Genomic DNA, 20,020 nt, shown 5'->3' with positions numbered 1-20,020 from the left:
TTCTGAACAAGATAGTACACAAGATGCACCAGGAACCAGTCACCATGATTCTGGTGGCTCCCGTGTGGGCCCGCCAGCCATGGTTCGCGCACCTGATGGAAATATCTCTCTCCCCACCAGTCAAACTGCTCTGCCCGTACAACATGTTGTTTCAGGACAGGGAGGAGACTGCACCCATGCCCACAAACTCTGAACCTAGCAGCATGGCTCCTGAGGTCATAGAGTTTGGACATCTGCAACTCCCTCAGAGATGCATGGACATACTGAGGGAGGCAAGAAAGCCTAACGCACGTTATTGCTATGCCAGCAAATGGAAACGTTTTGTCATCTGGTGCAGTTCCAAAGGCGTCAATCCCACCGATTGCTCGCCTTCACACATTGTGTTATATCTAACCCATCTGTTGGACTCTGGGTTAGTCTTCAATTCCTTAAAGGTTCACCTAGCGGCATTGTCAGCCTACACCACGTCACAGCAGAAGGTGTTGTGGTGGAAAATACCTGTGATTAAAGCCTTTACGGAAGGGGTTAAAAGAATTTATCCCCCATCACTCACCCAGCCCGTGGGTGGGATCTAAATGTGGTTTTAACTAGGCACATGGGACCCCCTTTTGAGCCTATGCATAAAGCTAGTCTGAAAGACCTGACTTACAAGACAGCCTTTCTAGTAGCTATCACTTCTATCAGAAGAGCTAGCAAACTACAGGCCCTCTCGGTTTTGGACCCCTTTGTTACAGTCCACAAAGATAAGGTAGTTCTGCGCACACATCCCAGATTTGCGCCGAAATTCATTTCGAAGTTCCATGTGAACCAGTCAATCGAACTACCCATGTTATTCCAGAGACCTACTAACATGGCCGAAAGAAGCCTTCACACACTAGATGTGCGCAGGGCAGTCATGTTCTACATGGATAGAACTAAACCACTGAGGAAAACTAAACAATTCTTTATTTCAGTGGCAGCTGGTAGGGAAGGGACCCTGTCTCTAAATCAGCAATATCAAGGTGGATTGTCAAATGCATCACACTATGTTACACTCTTGCAAAGAGCGAACTGCCCTTCAAGCCTAGAGCACATTCTACTCGAGGCACTGGGGCATCCATAGCATTCATTGCAAATGTTCCCCTAGAGTCCATTTGCAAAGCGGCAACCTGGAGTTCTGTACACACCTTTACAAAACACTATTGCCTAGACACTCATTCTAGGTCTGATTCTCAGGTGGGACAAGCAGTACTAAGCCATCTTTTTTCTACTGTTCCTTCTCACAATCCACCTCCAACTCCGGGTACTGCTTGCTAGTCTATGCACACAATGTGATTCTAAGCAGACTTACCTATGCATTACTTACCGTAAAAGCATTTCTGATGATTGTATCTGCTTAGATTCGCATGCGCCCTCCCTTCCTCCCCACTCGGGGTCGAAGGAACATAGACTTCTTACTACTTTCTCTCTTCATGTACTCACTCACTATAGCCTTGGGCTCCCTCATGGCAGAAAAAATACAATCGCAGGGACCTCGGCGCGTGAGGGATTTTCGGTACTACACACGTCATGATAGGGATAGTGTTTCAGACATGCCTATGCCGACATCCCCTTTCGGACCCCCGAAAGACAAGATGCAATACTCCGCGGTTACCACTGGATATCGGACCATATGCACAGCATGTGAATCTAAGCAGATACAATCATCAGAAATGCTTTTACGGTAAGTAATGCATGTCTTGCTTAGATGGGGCGCCGCCTGTGTAAAGTATTCATTGATGAGGACTGGACCTCCCATCTGCACAGATTTCTAGGTGTGCAGATTTTCTATGTGCACTCAGTTTTCACTTCTCTCTTCCAGATGATCTGTAAGACATGCTGCCGCATTATGCTATCCGCAGAGGAGCGAAAGCAGTTTTTGGACCACCTGAAGAAGCCGGGCCTGACCTACCTACAGAAGCGAGGACTGAAAAAGAAAATTTCTGAGAAATGCAGGAAAAAGAACACCTGTCAGTATTGTGGTGCCTTCAATGGTAAGTCTGTACGGCATACTACACGGGACTAGGAGAGGGGCAGCAGGTTTTTGGGTTAAGGGCAATGGGTGTCCACAGGAGGATCTGGCAGTGTTTGAAAGAACAACAGAGAAATGTCTGATGGAGTGGATATAGTGCTTGTCAGTTGCATAACTTTGTTGGAAATTGAGTTGCTCAAATGTGCAAAATATGCCCCAACCTGAAAAGTACGTTTGGGGGGAAACTTCACACCTAGTGGAAAATGTCATTGCGGTCAACCTTTTGGATTGCAAGGATCAACTGACATGCCAGGCGTGCAAATTGGTTTAATCAGATAAATGACGGGCAGCATAGGTATCAACAGTTAACCAGGCCCACTCTGCTTGTGTACGCGTCTGCTCCTAGACAGCGATAGATGTGAAAGATAGCCTACCTATGCCCAAAATAAATATAACATGGAGAGTTTGAAGCTGATCATCTATGTGCCCTGATGACATTTGATTTTGCATAGGAAATGGCAACTCATAGATGACGGAACAGAACAATGGAGAATGTGATTTTTTAAAATTTTATTATTGTATTTATTGAGCGCGGACCTGGCTTCGAGAAGCAACAGAGCGCTTTACAACAATACAGATGCATAACCGAACAGAAACAGTGGGGTGGGATACAGAGGAGGGGTACAACTGTACCGGGGGCAGGTTGGAGAGGGGTGGGCGGCGTCTAGCGAGTCTGGTGGCGCAAGAGGCGATGTGATGGCGTTGAGGCGGAGAGATTCCTTGAAGAGGTGGGTTTTCAGTAGTTTTCTGAACTAACTGTAAGAGTGTGGGGGTGAGTCTGATGCTAATGAGGAGGAGGTTGCTGTCACAACCCTTATCCCAGACCCCCACTGGCAAGTCCACTTGCCAGATAGGATCAGGGCTCGGGGCTCCATCAAGGCCTTGAAGGCCTGGCACCCACTCCCAAGACACTTGTGGGGCCAGGCTCATACACTTTGAAGAACAGGTGCAAAGGGGGGACTACCTTGTTCATTTGAGCCTGGAGCCTGCAACATGGAGGCACCCACATAGCTTGGTTCCTAGGAACTAAGCTATGCAGTATAGTGTTTTGGGTGTGGGGGCCTAGGGACTACTTTACCTGGACTACTTTGTTGAGGCTATTTAAACCACACCCGAACAAGAAAACACGCTTCGCGTTACTTTGCAGACTGCAACGTGACGCTCACTGTGTCTTGTAATACCCACGAGCCTCGGAGAAGAACCTGCAGAGGAGACAAAAGGGACATTGTTAGCAGCATCTTACCTGCAATCTCCATCCTGTTATCCGCTCTCAGCTCCAGTGAACAGCTTCTTCTGGACTCCGCATACCTTCCGGACCGAAAGACCTGAAAGAGGGAAGGAGAGGACAATATTAGAGAAGGCATATTCTGACCGTGCTAAACCACAAACGGCACAAAAGGCTTACCTGGCTGGTCGCCTCCCTGCCGGCACTGCTCCGGAGTTCCGCACACGCTGGTGAAGCACCGCGACCTGTAAGGAAGGAAAAAAACAGGTTAGCCAAGGCAAGGCAGCGCTGCGCATAGCGCTTACTTACCGCATTGTAGCGCACATCACGCGCCATTATTTACCGGCGAGGCCCAACTCAACCAGTTCGCCACGCTGAAGCTCTGCACACCTAGGGGAGAAAAAGACATTATTAGACAAAGAAAGGCATGCATGAATAACAACGCCATACAGAACTGCTGCAATAAGACCTACCTGAGAGACATTTAAACGGGCACGTGCCAGTGAAGTAACTTGGCCGCACACGCCCACAGAAGACAACGTGCCCCTGCCAAGAAGGCAGGACGGAGAGCACCCCTAATCCCACAAGGTGAGGAGATGGCCCAGAGGGGCTGAAGTCACACAGGGTGGTGGGAGGATATTTACCTCAGTTGGCCAGTTTTGAACCCAGCCCTCCTGTATTTTCAGGCTGAACATCCTCCATAGACAACATCTGGGAAACTGGGGAGAAGATACCTGCAACCAACCCGGGCTGAGTGGCGTCCCCATGGAACCCAGGTGAGCATAACAGTTCCATATTATTGGGGCATAGGCAGAGAAGGCTTGCTTTCTGGTTCTTTCCTTTTTGAAGCAGTGGATTTCAAGTCTGCACGTGTTCTGGCTTCTGGTGGTCCGTTGTCTGCCAGAGATGCTGGGTTTCTCCGCAAGGAAGCTTTGTGACTTGAGGGCGACTGCCTTATAGATGATTTAGCAAGACTTGAAGGTGATTTGTGCGTGCAGTTGGAGCCAGTGAAGGTCGATGAGGGCCGGAGTTATGTGGTTGTATCTGCGTAGATCCTTGATGCGTGCAGCCTCATGTAGGACACTTCTCAGGGGCACAAGGGAGGATGACGGAAGACCTTCGAGTAGTGCATTGCCCTCATCCAGGTGGGATAGGACCAGTGCTTGAAAGGTGGATCTAAAGCGGTCTGGAGGGAGGAAGAGCTCGACTTTTCGCAGGAGGGAGAGCAGATACTGATTTTTCTTGGCTATGTGTGTCTTGAAGGAGAAGTGTTTGTCAGTGTGGAACCCAAGGGACTTGGCACAGGAAGTGATCTCCGGGTGAAGCCCACAGAGTTTATGGTTGATAGCCAGGTATGTTCTGTCTGAGTGTGTGTTGTTGGTGAGGAGTAGGATGTGGAAATGGCTATGCATGGCTGTCATGTTTCCCAAATGTATTTTTCTTGGCTGTGCATGACTTTGGTGTTTCCTGCTTTGTGGCTACAGCTCCCCCAAAAAGCGAGCGAAACGGCAGATCTTTTTTCCCTTCCAGCATATGCTTGCGGTATAGGTCTGTCAAGTGCCCTGTGTGTGTACTTTGTGCTGTATATACTGTGCTTGGTCCGCACATTGCCTGATCACTATATTTTGTGCTTGATTCTGGCACACTGGACAGTAAGCCTGCCAACTCCCATTGTTGAAAAACCTGTTCTGCCAGGTAGGGCTGAATCTTTACTCAGCTCTCCTGATACCCAGTGACAGTTTGTGGGGTGTGGGGGGGGGGGGTTCTGGCAAGCCCACCCTGTAATTATCCTGAGTCACCAAGCTAGTCCCTGTTCTGGGAACCTCCTCCATTCCCTATTCCAACAAATAACCTCCCCCTTGGGCCCAACTGCCCTGCACCGTATCCTACAATTAACTTCCACACCTCTGGGCTCAACTCCCCTGATCTGGGAATCACACATGCCCTAGCAACAACCAAACAAACACTCCTGGGTGGGGGTTAGGGGGTGTGGGGGTTACTGGCCCTGGAAACGACCATGGCCACACTAGCCCAAACAAACACTTGCCTGGGTGAGAGGCGGTCCTGCAGTGGGCATGAACAGCCTTATATTAGCCCGTGGAGAAAGGACTGGGAGCCTTTTTTTACCTTGGCTGCTAGTGTTGTGGTGTGCTGATGTGGGTTGGGGGCAGAGGCTGCAGAAGCCCTTCAAACTGTCTGGTCTTATCCTCTCCGCTGGTTCCCTTCCTCCCCAACCATGCTCTATTTTCCACCAGTGGGTCTTCTGGTCTCTGGCTCTTCTTCCCTTGCTTCTCTCTCCTGGCCTCTCAGCCTTTGCCCCCCCCCTGCCTGCCTCTGTGCCTCCCTGTCCCTCTTTGCTTCTCTGTCCCCCTTGTGTCTGTCTCTGCACCTGCCCCTCACCATCTCTAGTGGCCCCCTCCTCCAGCCTTTCCCCTTTTCGCTTTCGTGTCCTCCCCTTACATCATGTCCGTGGGTGTGCCTAGCTAGTCCAGTGTGTCCAATTTATCCTGCTAGCAATGAGTTTACTCCTCTTCCTGTAATAAATATGTTCCTGGTTTCTACAAAGATTCTGGTGCCTTCATTGTGTTCTCACTTTTCAATGTAACCTGCCTGTTATTACCAGAGGGGGGACATAGTCCGTCTGCATACACAATACACCCCCAACGGGTCTGTTGACTCCCTGGTCCAAAACTTTGGCTCTGACTGGGGTCTCCCACACTGCCTCTATCATTTTGGCCTGCCTCCCACTTCCACAAGGAATTCTGTCTTGGAGGGGTTGAGCTTCAAGCATGCACTGAATTCAAGACTTCATCTGCGAGAAGCAGGTTTTGAGCCTATGGATGATATGATATGGCATTTATAGCACACCTATACACAAGTGTCTCAAGGCGCGACGAGGCAAGGGAGGGTGAACAGAGCGAAGACGGACAACAATCTTAGTAGGCCAGGTGACATTGAGATTGCCCAAGTGCAGGGCAGGGGGATGTACTTGATGGAGTCGATCTTGAGGTGTAACATTGTGTCGTCTGCGTATTGGTGTATGTGGCTAGGAGGGCCCCCAGCAGCTCCATGTATAGATTGAAGATCACTGGGGAGAGGATGGAACCCTGCAGGACTCCACAGGTGATGGGTAGCATTGGCGGTCTAGAGGAGACCATCTGAACAAACTGCTGACAGTTGGCGAGTTAGGACTTGAACCAGCGTAGGCCATGGTTGCTGATTCCCCCAAATCCCCATATGCCGATGTAGGGTGTCCATAAGCATCTAGTAGTCTGTCAAAAGCTGCTGAGAGGTTGAGTAGAACCAGGAGGTAGGGTGGCCATCATCCAGGATGTTGAGGGGTCGTCGACCTCCTGTATGGTTGCTGTCTCTGTGGTGTATCTGAGTCTGAACCTGGATTGTCCGGTTTGGAGGAGATGGTTGTTGTCGATGTGTTGTTGCAGTTGTGCGGCTACCGCTTTCTCAATGATCTTACATAGGAAGGGAAGATGAGTGATAGGGCGATAGTTACCTAGTTTTTCGGGATCTAGAATTTTATTTTTTTAGTAGGACGATTTGTCCTGTTTTTAGGGTCGATGAGAAGATTCCTTGCGTTGGGGAGCTGTTGATGATCTCCAGGTAGGGAAGAAGAGCTTCTTCAGGGTGGGTCTTTAGGATGGATGCTGGGAGGATATCGTCTGTATACAATGTGGCTTTGAAGGCGGCGACAGGTCCTCTGTCGAGAGTGTCTTGAATGTTGTCCATGGTGTGGAGATTTTGAGAGGTAGGTCTGTGGACGCAGAGCTGGTGTCTATGTGCTTGCAAATCTGGCTGCTTTTGTCGATGAAGAAGGTGTTGATGGCGGTGGATTTTTCAATGGTGTGTGTTATGGAAGTAGCGGGTTGACGCAGTGCTTGACCGCTTTGAAGAGGGCTCTGCTTTTGTTGTCTGCTTCTGCTATGGTATTCCGATAGTAGGAGGTCTTGCCTGTGTTTAGTTGTCGGCTGGTTGCTTGGAGTTCATTGAGGAGCGCCAGGTCGGATGCAGTCCTGGAGCAGTGCCAGGTTTTCTCTTGTTTCCCGATGACTCTTCTGCTGAGGGTGAATGTTTGCGTGTATCAGAGGCGCGTGTCAGTCGATGGAGGCTGAAAGGGTGGTATTGAGTGCTTCCAGTAGAGTCGCAGTTTTGTTGAGGGGTGTTCGGTCCATGTAAGGTCGAGGCTGGTGAGGTATTCCGTGAGGGCTCCCACTGGGAATTTATTGAATGACCTGAAGGTTTGTCTAATGGGTTTCTGCTGGGAGTGCTTGACTGGGATGGTGTGCAGGATGTTGAAAGGCACACTAGTTGGTCAGACCAGTCAAGTGGGAGATTAGAGCTGTAGTGGAGGGAAGACAGTGCAGTGATGATTAGGTCAAGGACGTTACCTTTCTCATGTGTTTGGTCTTTCATGGGTTGTGTGAGGTTGAGGGTGTCTAAGTCCGAGGAGAGCTTACTTCATCGGTTTGGTGGCCTTGTTGGCTGTGATGTTTAAGTCGCCTAGGAAAATGTTGTTGGCGTGCTTGCGGGACATGTTGGTGACAAGGTCCGTGAAGTCTCTGAAGGCAGTTTTGGGTTTGGGTGGTCTGTAGATGAGATGGAAGGTAACTGTGTCCATCCTGGAGAGCAGTTCAAAGGAGGCAATGTTGTCAACGTCCAGTCTGGTGCAGGGCTGTTGGGGGACAAGGACGTCTGGGATGTGGGTGTTGGTGATGAAGATGGCACTAAGGCCACCATGACCGGCTCTGAAGGCGGAAATTCAATCGGCAGACTTAGACAAGTTGAATGCACTGATATCTGATGATTAAGTCCTAAAGGCCATCATGGGGACTCGCCTCCGGAAAAGCGGTGGGCCCAGATGGCATACCGATAGATGTTTATACATTTATTGGGTGAGGATATCACCCCCAGAATGGGACAGTTTAGAGAGGCAACTGAATTGAGGCATCCCCTTAGGACCCTGCTTACTGCAAATATGGTTGTATTTCATAAAAAGGGACACAACTAGACACTATACAGCGCATATTGACCGATAATAAACTCTGATACCAATATACTGGTGAAATGCCTTGCAAAGCACCTTGAGGGCCTCGTACATCTGGAGCAGACTGACTATATTACACTGCCATTTCTCTGAGAATTTACATCGGCTACTACGTATCATTGGTGGCCCCTCCGATCCAGCCGACGTGGTTGTGTCGTTAGATGCCGAAAAAGCTTTCGACAAGGTACGGTGGGACTAAATGTTAACCGTTCTTAGTAAGTTTGGCCTCTCGGGATACATTGTACGGATGATCCATCTCCTGTATGAAGAGCCTCATGCCACTGTTGTCACCAATGGCCATACAGTGGAACCCTTCCCGCTACGCACCGGCGCCTGGCACGGATGCCCCTTGTCGCTTTATCCACTGGCGATTGAGCCCTTAGACCTAATATTTCACACAGATGCCAAATGGACGGGTATTGTGAAAGGGGGCTTGAATCATAAGGTGTCTTTCGAGTGGATTGTGTCCTCCAATGTATTCCTCATCTTAGATGTATTCCATACAGCTTTAGCTGGTTCGGCAAAAAATTTCGGCAGAGGGCGCCGTACGTCAATGTTGTCGAGTCGATGGTCCCTCAAAGGCCTCCGTCGAGGGTGACGTCATCGGGTGTATAAGTAGCACGCGTGGTGCCCGTTGGCCTCAGTTCCGTTTTTCAGCAGCATACGTTGCTTTCGAGATTCGGCGCGCCTCGAGTTCTGTGAGAATAACTAAATATCACAAATATGTCCTCGTCATCGATGCCAACCATGACCCTGAGATTGGGTTTCAAGAAGTGCAAGTCGTGCGGTTCAAAAATATCTATCACAGACCCGCACCGAGAGTGTTTGTGGTGCCTCGGAGAAGGCCACGACATGGAGGCCTGTACGAAGTGTCAGGCGATGACGGGGAAGGCCTTGCGAGAGAGGAGGGGAAAACTACAGGTGGTCGTAAATCCGACCGTAAAGCCTCTAGCGTCGAGTCGAGGTCCCGTGAGAAGTCTCCTTGACGCGAAAGGCATCGGTCCAGGTCCCGAAGCGATTCCCATCGCTCGTCGTCTTCAACAAAAAAATCAAAGAAACGATGCCACAGGTCCCCCTCCACCTCGTCCTCGGAAGAATCCCCAAAAAGGATGAAATGTCCCACTAAACATTTGTCATCCGAAGAATGGGAAGCATTCAGGGGCAAAATGATGGTGTTCGAGAAAGCGAAGCCTCGGTCCGCGCCTTCTTCGGAAGCCGGCCGGGAGCATCATCGCTCCGACACTCGCGCGTCCTCGAGCCTGGGTGATCGAAAGAGGAAGGATAGAGAACCTTCTAGGACGCCGAGCGAGAAAAGCCGCTCGAGTTGAGTCGACCGCTCAAGGTCACCGACGCCGTCTGAGACCGAACACACCTCGAAGGGCAGGTCTTCCAAGAGTGCCTTGACGCCCTCGAAGCCTGCTCCGTCGACGCCAACGACGCCTTTGTCAACGTCGACCCCGAAGCCCTTAGCGCCAAAAGCTCCAGTTCGGCCAAATCAGCCAGAAAAAGGGAAAGCTACATGACCTGTAATGCCTTCAGGACCCATTAATACTCCTCCTCCACCTCTCCCAGAAAAGTTTTTCAAACCTCTTCCTAGGAAGGAATTCTTCAAGTCCCTGACCTCAATTTTTGAGGAACAGGAGAAATCTGATGAGGAGAATGTACCCTTTGGGCTGGAATATGGCACCCCAAATGTGCCAGAATGTCGGATTTCAGAAGAAAGCAGGATGAGGGATTTGGTTGAATCGCTACACAATGCAAGTGGCATTGATACATCTCCCGAAAATGACTTTGGTAGGCCAGAACCAGGAGAACATGCCAGTCCATCATACCGTCAGCTAATGACAAAGGTGATAGATTATTTAGGATGGGCCAGACCTCCAGCCCAATTCAACCAAGATGATCTAACAGACATATTGGATCATGGTCCTACTGGAGACCCAATACTACCCTTTCATGTAGCCTTGCCAAAATCCGGTGGCCAAAAATTGGGAGACTCCGGATTCTATTCCGCCAGTGAATAAATCCCTCACTTCAAAATACCGCCCTGCCAGTACCGACCCCGGCTATCTGTCTAAACATCCCACTCCCGAGAGTTTGGTCATGCAGGCAGCCACAGCTTCTAACAAACTGGCGTACCCTTCTATCCCTCCGGACAGGGACGATAAGAATGTGGATGGCTGGGCGCGGAAGGTATTTTCAGCTGGGAGCATGGCGTTAAAATAATCAGCCAACTCCACATGTGCCTTGGCAAAGTTTTCGTACACTCTGTGGGAGTGCATTGCAATGGCGGCGGAGCACATACCAGAAGGGGACGAAAAGGAAGGATTCCTAGCCATCGTTGGAGATGGGAAGGAGGCTATGCAGGAATCCCTTGAATCTGGATTGGACACTGTAGATAGTGTGAGCAGGTCCATGGGCACCAGCATGGTAATGCGCAGATTTGGGTGGTTACGGAGGTCGGGCTTCGCACCAGACGCGCAGAACCGTCTTCTGAACATGTCCTTTGACGGGTCTCACCTTTTTGGCAGCAAGGCTGACGAGAGCCTTGAGAGGTTGCAGATCTCAAAAGCAGCTGCCAAGTCTTTGGGAGCTGCTATTGGGCAACCTCAGCCTTTTCGTGCGCCAGGTCAATCTTGGAGGGGACGATCCTTTCGTTACTACTCCTCATATGGAAAGGCGAGAGGAATGGCCAGTCAAAGGGGCCAGAGAAAGGCCACTTGTGGTGGACGAGGAAAACGTGCAAAGACGGCTCCAGCCTCTTTGCCATCAGCGGCTGCAGCAACCGCCACAAAACCACTTTGAGGACTTGCATCACAAGACACCTGTAGGAGGCAGGCTGTCACAGCATCTGCAAGAATGGTGAGCCATTTCTTCAGATGTTTGGTCTCTAGAAATAATAGCCCAAGGTTACTGCCTTCCTTTTGTAACGCAACCTCAAAGCATTCCACCAAAGAGACACCCTTTGATGTTTTCAGACCCGCTCCTACAGCAGGAAGTTCTAACCCTGTTGGAGAAAGATGCTATAGAACCAGTACCTGCAGCGGAGAGGAACAAGGGATGTTACTCCCCGTATTTTTTGATCCCCAAAAAGGACAGAGGACTGAGACCCATCCTGGACTTGAAACTTGAACAAGTTCCTCAGGAAGGACAAGGTTCAAGATGGTTACCCTTTTTCAGATCCTTCAGGCCCTTCAACTCCAGGATTGGTTGGTGTCACTGGACCTACAGGATGCTTATTTTCATGTGCCGATTCATCTCAAGCACAGAAAATACCTGAGGTTTGTAGTTGGCAACTCACACTATCAATTTCGAGGCCTGCCATTCGAATTGACTTCCACCCTGAGGGTCTTCACCAAACTGATGGTAGTAGTGGCAGCGCACCCCAGGAGAGGGGGGATTCACATCTACCCCTACCAGGATGATTGGTTGATCAGAGCATGTTCTGCCGAACAGGCACTGGATCACCTGAAAGTCAACTGCCACTTCCTCCAGACTGGGCTTCTCCCTCAATTTCAAGAAGTCACAAATGACACCTTCTCAACGGCTCCAATATATAGGAGCTGTATTAGACACATCCCTGGGAAAGAGCTTGCCTCCCAGGTCGAGGGCTCAAGACGTTCTTCAGAGGGTTTCCAAATTCCAAAATACCCAAAATCTTCAGGCCTACGACTTCTTAAGGTTATTCTGCCTCATGGCATCCTGCATCTTCCTGGTGCCGGAGGCACATCTGAGGATGAGATCCCTTCAATGGGTTCTAAAGACTCAGTGGTCCCAGTTCTCAGGTCAAATGACAGATCTTCTCCAGATTCCGAACAAGGTTCGACAAGATCTTCTATGGTGGACTTGTTCAGAGAATATCCTGAAAGGAGAACATTTTTGGCAACTATGGCCAGAGATCACAGTAGTGACAGACGCCTCACTCATGGGGTGGGGAGCTCATGCCAACGATCTGACAATCTGCGGTCGTTGGTCTCCATCGGAGTCCAAACTACACATCAACCTTTTAGAGCTGAGAGCAATCAGACTAGCGCTGAAAGCTTTCCTGCCATCTGTCAGGGGAAAACATTTCCTGATAAGGACAGACAACACAGTGGCCATGCATTATCTAAACATGAGGTGGTGTAGGGTCACTACCTCTGTGCAGAGAGGCAATGCAGCTCTGGTATTGGGCAATTCAAGAAGGAATCTCTTTAACAGCAATTCATCTACCTGGGGAGGAGAATAGGACGGCAGATGCTCTGAGCAGGCAGAGCACGGTGTCCCACAAATGTTCAGGAAGTCATTCAAGAGATCTTTGCCCTTTGGGAAACCCCTCAAGTGGACCTATTTGCGACCGGAATCAACCAGAAGTACGAAAGGTATTGCTCAAGGGAATTTCCCCCGAGAAGAGCCCTGGGGGACACGTTTGCGGTGGAGTGGAATTTCCCACTATTGTACGCATTCCCTCCGATTCCCGTCATTCCTCAGGTCATCAGGAGACTGAGACGCTTCAGGAGCTGCTGTCATGATGCCTACCCCCAGGCATCCGGACCAAGCCCATCAGCCCCGGGAGCAGGCATCTAGACATTTAGTAAAACCTCAGCAGCCCTGGCTAGGGGCTATCTGGAAAGGCGCCAGGCTCATAGTAGGAATCAGCCCCTTTTATACCATATATGGACATCACCCTCGAACCTCAGAACTAGATTCACCTCAGCATTTAGAAATGCCTGCAGTTAGTCATTTTCATTCTACTATTACACAAGCCTTTAAAGAGGCAACAGAACATTTGAAACAAGCAAAAGAGAAATATAAGAAAAATGCTGATCAACATAGAAGTGAAACTCCACAATACCAGATTGGGGATCAAGTTTGGCTGGCTACAAAACACATACCTCTGAAGGGAACTCAGACTTTTAACGCTAGATATTTGGGACCTTACACTATTAAGGCCATTATCAACCCGGTAGCCGTCAAATTGGAATTACCCTCTAATATGCGCATTCATCCTGTCTTTCATGTTTCACTTTTAAAACCAGTTCAACCAGGATAAGATTAACCAAACCACCCGACCCCCATCTTGATAGATGGAGAACCTGAATTCGAGGTAAAAAATATCCTGGACTCCAATATGGTTAAATCAAAACTTTTTTATTTAATCGATTGGAAGGGCTACGGACCGCAAGAAAGGTCATGGGAACCTAGTGACCACGTCCATGCACCTCGGTTGGTGAAAAGATTCCATCGGAACTTCCCAGACAAACCAGGGCCCAGGGGAAGAACAACTTTAGGAGGGGGCTTGGGGGTGGAGTGGTGTCATGATGCCTACCCCCGGGCATCCGGACCAAGCCCATCACCCCCGGGAGCAGGCATCTAGACATTTAGTAAAACCTCAGCAGCCCCGGCTTGGGGCTATCTGGGTTCAGTCCTGGCACCTTAGGCGCAAGGCTTATAGTAGGAATCGGTCCTGGCGCCTAAGGCGCCAGGCTCAGTCATTACTTACCTCAGGCAGCCCATTCTGCAAATGACTCCAATCCGACATGAAGCCTGAAAGGGACTATTTTTCTACAGGGACTATTTTTTACTCGGGTGTGGTTCTAGGGTCTTCTTACCTGGGACTACTTTTGAGGCTATTTAAACCACACCCGACCAGCAACACACGCTTCGTGTTATTCTGCATCCAGCAGCGTAACACTCACCGTGCCTGCAGCCTGCATCCAGTCTTCTGCCACGCCCGCCTCGAATCCGGAGCTCCTAAAACAAAGAGGAAAGAAAGGGACAAGGTTAGAAAACAAACTTATTTCTATTCCACACCTGATTTTGGATCCATCTTGTCTCCGGACCTGTAAAGAACATCATTTCTGCACGCGCCGCACCTCCAGTTGCAGCGCCGCGCCATACTCGCCAGTCTTCACAGCATCCTTCGGGTCGGCACTGCCTCCATCATTTCTTCGCCGAACTTCGGCACCTAGGAGACCAAAGAAAACCACAAGGTGAGCCGAGGGAACCAACAAATATAATTCTTACCACCATAGACTTACCTGATTTACCACCAGAGGCATCCTTTTGTGACTCCCCATATTTTCACGTGCCACATCTGTAAAGAGAGACAAAACAACATGTTTTCCTCGTGCAACATTTACCGGACAGCGCCGGGTGACACACTCTTACCTGAGCGCCACCAGCTGCCACGAGCATCTTTTCACGAGCCAACTGCAAGACAAGAAAGGAAGGGGGGAACAAGAGTGAACATCGGACATATTGAACTCTATGAACTTAATACTTACTGGTCCTCACCAGGAACCTCAGAGTCAATACTCTCCGGAACTCTCCCGAGCCTTCAAACCAGTGAAGTAACTGGAATCGACGCGCCCCTGCAAATCCACGCAGGATGGAGAGCTCATCTTTCAAGAATATAAGGTGAGATCGCTGTGAGGGCATTTCGGAGGTGATTAGTTGGGGAGGACTGTGGGGGTGCCATCACTTGAATCCACAAGTGGCTAAATCCACAAGTGGCTAAATCCATCTCTCCACTTGCAGGAGAATACTTCTACGGGTTAAGCAGACAAGATTAGGAGGGCAGATCCAGTCAGTCATCGCTGCACTACGCGTGGAGACCGCAGCTGTCCGGGTCCGACCGACGCCCCTGTGGGAGCCAGGTGAGCCTAACAGCCGCATGATCCCAATTGCCCCGGATTGGGCCAGGAGAACGTGGTACCCGGACCTTCTAGACATGTCCATCTGTCCACCAGTACGTCTTCCTCAGAGAGAGGACCTTCTCTCACAAATGGAGGGTCAGGTTCTCCATCCAGAGGTCAAAACGCTCAACCTTCACGCTTGGTATCTGAAAGGCTGAGATACAAGGATTGGAACCTTCCAGAGGATGTCATGGAGGTGTTGCTTTCGGCAAGAATGCCAGCAACAAAGTCTCTATACCGTTGCCGTTGGAAAGCGTTTTGCAACTGGTGCAGAGAAAAGAATGTTGTCCTTTTCTATGTTCTATACTGTCCTTCCTCCTGACCCTAGCACATAGAGGTCTAAATGTTGGAACCATTAAAGGTTATCTTGCAGCACTTTCCATCTTCATGCGCTCGTCAGAAGAATGCTCCTATTTCAAAATTCCTTTGGTAGTGCAATTTTTAAAAGGACTCACTAATGTGTTTCCTCCTTACTCATTTCAAGTGCCAATTTGGGATCTCAATCTGGTCCTAAAATTCTTAATGTGTGCTCCTTTTGAGCCTTTGCACACTTGTCCATTAAGATTACTGACATGGAAAACTGCTTTCCTAGTTGCTTTAACATCTGCAAGAAGAGTGAGCGAATTGCAGGCACCGTCTTCTGGGCCACCCTATACTGTGTTCCATAAGGACAGAGTTGGGTTGAGGGTTAAACCCTCATTTTTACCTAAAGTGGTGTTTGATTTTCATTTGTCAGAAAATAGTTTTACCCGCATTCTATCCTCCACCTCATCCTAGTAAGGAGGAGGAAAGATTACACAGATTGGATCCAAAAAGAGCTTCAAGCTTTTACGTCTCTAGGCTTTCCAAGCTTAGAGTGGACAATCAATTGTTTATTGGCTACACAGGAAAGAAATTGGGTCAATCGGTGACAAAGCAAACAATATCGTCCTAGATTGTGCTTTGTATTTCAGAATGCTACAGATTAGCACAACAAGACCCACCAGAAGGTCAAAGGGCTCATTCCACAAGAGCCTCTTCGTAGGCCTCTTCGACAGCCCTACAAAGAGGCGTTCCTATAACGTCCATTTGTGAAGCAGCAACTTGGTCTTCGCTGCATACTTTTTCAAAATTCTATAGCCTCGATGCTTCCCAGTCAAAGGAGCTGAATTTTGGTAAAGCAGTACTATATCCAGCCATCTAAGGGTATCGAAAAATCTAACCCCTCCTCCAGAGAAATTGTCCATACTGCTTCGGGAGTCTAAGATGAGGAATACGTTGGAAGACACAATCCACTCGAAGAACAAGTTACTTACCAACTGGTAACGTTCTTTCGATTGGATGTTCCTCCAACGTATTCCTCATCACCCTCCCAACCTACCCCTCTAAAGATTTTTTCCGGGTTATTACCACTCTTGCAAGGCGAATACCTGTCTGCCGGCACAATCTACACAGTGACGACATCGACGCACGGCGCCCTCTGCCGAATTCTTTTTCGGAAGCAGCTAATGCTGGATGGAATACATCTAAGATGAGGAATACGTTGGAGGAACATCCAATCAAAAGAACGTTACCAGTTGGTAAGTAACTTGTTCCTCTATGCCGATGATGTATTATTATACATTAGTAATTGTTCGCAATCCTTGCCCAGAATAAGTTTAGCCAGCAATGGGGTCAAAGTCGAGCAGGATCATAGTGGGTACTGGGACAAGTCAGAGATACTGCCCCTGCATCAAGACATAACTTGGGACCCGGGTGGAGTTGCGCCATTCAGGTTACAATGCCAGCACATCAAATACTTGGAGATAAAGGTGAACGCTTGCCTATCTGAACTGATCGATCTGAACTAGCGCCTGCTGATACACAAAATAAACTTAGATCTTGATAAATGACAGTCTATACCGCTGTCATTGACCGGCATAATAAATGCTGTTTAAATGAATTTGATCCCAAAACGTATTTCCCTACCTAACATCCCAACGGCCCCACCAAAACACTTATTTGATCATCTGGATAGATCTGTGGCAAAATGTTTGTGGAGGGGTAAAAAGACACATCTGAATAAATTTGTACTCAAGGCCTCTTAAGGCTTATGGCGGATTAGCACTCTTGTCATGTAAGGCCTACTACCTTGCAGCACAAGTCTTGAGAGATTTCTGACAATATCTATTGGAAATCCCAAGACTTGGAACATTCTATGGTTTTTGCATACCAAACAATCTCAATAGAAATGTGCCATTAGTGGAAATTTGGTCACCCCTCTTTGCACTGAGGACATATATGATGTCTTTGCTGTGATTATCGAAGTATCCTATATTATAAAACGTACGGAAATGCAATATAAGATAGTACAGGGGGTACACTGCACACCTTCCAAACTTTATGCTATGCGTCTCCCACAATCTTCTCCCTGTTTGAGGCAATGTGGTGAAGTTGGGTCCATGGGCCTCATTTTTTGGTCCTGTCCACACATACAACATTTCTGGGAAATGGTTTCTAGACGCTTGTCGAATGTCAAGGACTCTGCAGTTCCTCTGACACCCACTGCCATGATCTTTGGTCTTAAATCAGAGGAGTGGCATGATGATTACTTAACGCGCAAGCTCTTATGCACTATAATTATTCTCTGCACGGAAAGCTGTACTACTAAATTGAAAAACAGAAACTCCACCGGATAAGCATAAATAGCAGACCCTATTGTCCAAGCTTAGCAACACTGAATTAGCCAACCTGAGACAACGGATGACTCCAGCCTGTGCTATCAAGGTTGTTGAAATGGTGGATACCTTTTTGTAAACCATCCAGCCCAGGGGCAACCCGCATACACAGTCACAGCAGGTAGGCAGAGTCTGCGCCCGTTCACATCTTTGGGCTGGACTATCAGATCGCACATGCGGGCAGGGTTTACACTCTATCTGTGGAAATTTCTAATGCCCTAAATGGGCAATCTAGGATAAATGGGTAGATCTGTTTAGTTATGTGGTTGGCTATTGCACTAGTAGGGGAGGGTGGGTTTGTTGGGGATGGATTGCTGTATGATGCACAGCGCACCAAATGCTTGTATGTGACATGTGCTCCGTTTTGTTTTGCTCCATTTTGTTTTGGATTTTACTGTTTCAATAAAAAGATTATATATAAAATAAAAAAAGATTGTACTTTATCTATAGTCACGCTCCAATCATGTTGGTAAAGCTTTTTCTTAGTTTGAACTGGATTATGAATTATTTCTCAGGTTATTTACAAATTCTATTACAGAAGGGACAGACTCGCCAGGCAGGCCTATATTCAGATCACAGAAGAGAGAATTTGCAGGAGGGCAAATGTATTTTGCATACAGTCAGTTTTTTCCATTTGACCAAGGCTTTCAAAAGAGACCAATCCCAATGTATAACTTATTAGACAATTCAGAGTACTTGGCGCAAAGCTTCGTTTTTTTTCGCCATACTATACCCTGTAGAGTACTAAGGAACACGCCTAAATCAAAGAGGGTAATATTGAGGCCATAGGCTAACGCAGCCATGATTTTCGCAGAGTAAAACTTTATCATTTGAAGTAAGGAGAATTTACAGAGTCTCAAGTAAATGCATTTAAGTTGAGCTAATAAGGATCTAACCTTAGCTCTCAACTTTTGTTCGATCTTCTTTTGACAAAAATGATTTGAGATAGTGAAACCTAGATAAGTGAAGGAATCCACTCTCTCCAATTTTGTGTCCCCAACCGACCAGCGACTCGTTTTTGGAACTCATTTCTTAGTAAAGATGACAATTTTAGATTTGAATCTTTTATCTGCAAATGATTGTAATCTGCATAATGTGAAAAAGCTTTTCATTTTCTTTGTAAGCCTATGGGAGTGAGGTACAAAAAGAACAGTTTGTCTGCAAGCCATTGCAACGAAATTGAACCAGGTTTTGCTGGAAAGCAATTTGTCTCTGTACCCAATTTATCCAAATCTGCGCTATACAGGTTGAAAGGTTTTTGGGCCAGAACACAGCCTTGTCTGAGGCCAGTATATGTTTTGATGGATCGAGACAGTAAACCCTCTTTGTTAAGTCTAACTTTAATAGATGTATTCTCATACAGGAGCATGATCAACCTTAATAGGCCTTCAGGGATCCTCCAACTTTTAAATTTAAGCCATAAACTCTCCCTGGTCACCCCGTTGAACGCACCGGACATATCCATGCTATCAATATAGATACTTTTAGCAGAATTAACATGCGACGTAGCATGGAGGTGCATTAGAAGAGTTCAATTTAAAGAGGTACCCAATCTCTATTGGAACCCAATTTGAAATTTCGGGATCAAATTGCATTTCTCAACCCAGTGGTAAAACCTAAAAGGCCACGTCTTATCTATCTTAGCCAGTCTTTTCAGTTTAATAAAGCACTTTATATTGGTTCTCATTTTGTTGCTAAGCATACCTGCATTTGAGAAGTATATAAATGGTCTAGAAGCATCTAAAATGGCTATGAGCCGAAAATTTTGCGGGCACTTTGTGCCTCCTTTCTTAAATAATGGAATGATATAAGAAATGTGCCAAGTGGGCGAGTAAGATCTTTCACAATAATGTCCCTGAATACATTTTTCAGTATATCCAACCACAACTCTGGATTTGCTTTAATGATGATCGGTGCCAGGTGCATTTGATGCTTTCATATTTGTAATCATTGTTAACATGTCATCTTTAGAAAAATCTCCTTCCCATCTTCTAAGTTTGTCACAGCAGCAATAAATTCTCAGTCGGGAAATAATATCCTTGGTGGGATACCCAAACTCACTCCTTAATTGTATTAAAATACATAGTGTCATTTGCATAGATAGTACCATTAGTGATTTCCCAAAATGAGGCGGCTCTCTTCCCATTTATAATATAGAGAATTATTTGCAAAAACATGTGATATATACATGCAGAGCTACATTGTAAAGAATGTATTGAGCAATGGCTTTCCTTTAACTCAGACGGATGTCGCTTTTGCAAAATAACTTCTCAAAAAGAATCCATCAAGCATCTGGTCATTTAGTGCAATAAT

General features: G+C 47.6%; 2 protein-coding genes across 2 annotated transcripts in view; one reads left to right on the top strand and one right to left on the bottom strand.

Annotated features, from left to right (window-relative positions):
* Positions 1–20,020, top strand: part of POLR3A (RNA polymerase III subunit A) — a 1,042,059-nt gene that overhangs the window by 80,330 nt on the left and 941,709 nt on the right. The window contains exon 4 of the mRNA XM_069611006.1: positions 1,841–2,012. Coding sequence (XP_069467107.1) covers positions 1,841–2,012 — 172 coding nt within the window. The remainder of the gene's footprint in view (positions 1–1,840; positions 2,013–20,020) is intronic.
* The window catches only part of RPS24 (ribosomal protein S24), a 258,861-nt gene that overhangs the window by 183,457 nt on the left and 55,384 nt on the right, over positions 1–20,020 (bottom strand). The gene's annotated exons all lie outside the window — the stretch shown is intronic.

This window comes from Ambystoma mexicanum, chromosome 8 (genome assembly GCF_040938575.1).
Source record: "Ambystoma mexicanum isolate Mex_15411 chromosome 8, UKY_AmexF1_1, whole genome shotgun sequence".
Lineage (NCBI taxonomy): Eukaryota > Metazoa > Chordata > Amphibia > Caudata > Ambystomatidae > Ambystoma > Ambystoma mexicanum.
The sequence above is the reverse complement of the archived record's forward strand: the minus strand, read 5'-3'. Positions and strand labels throughout refer to the sequence as shown.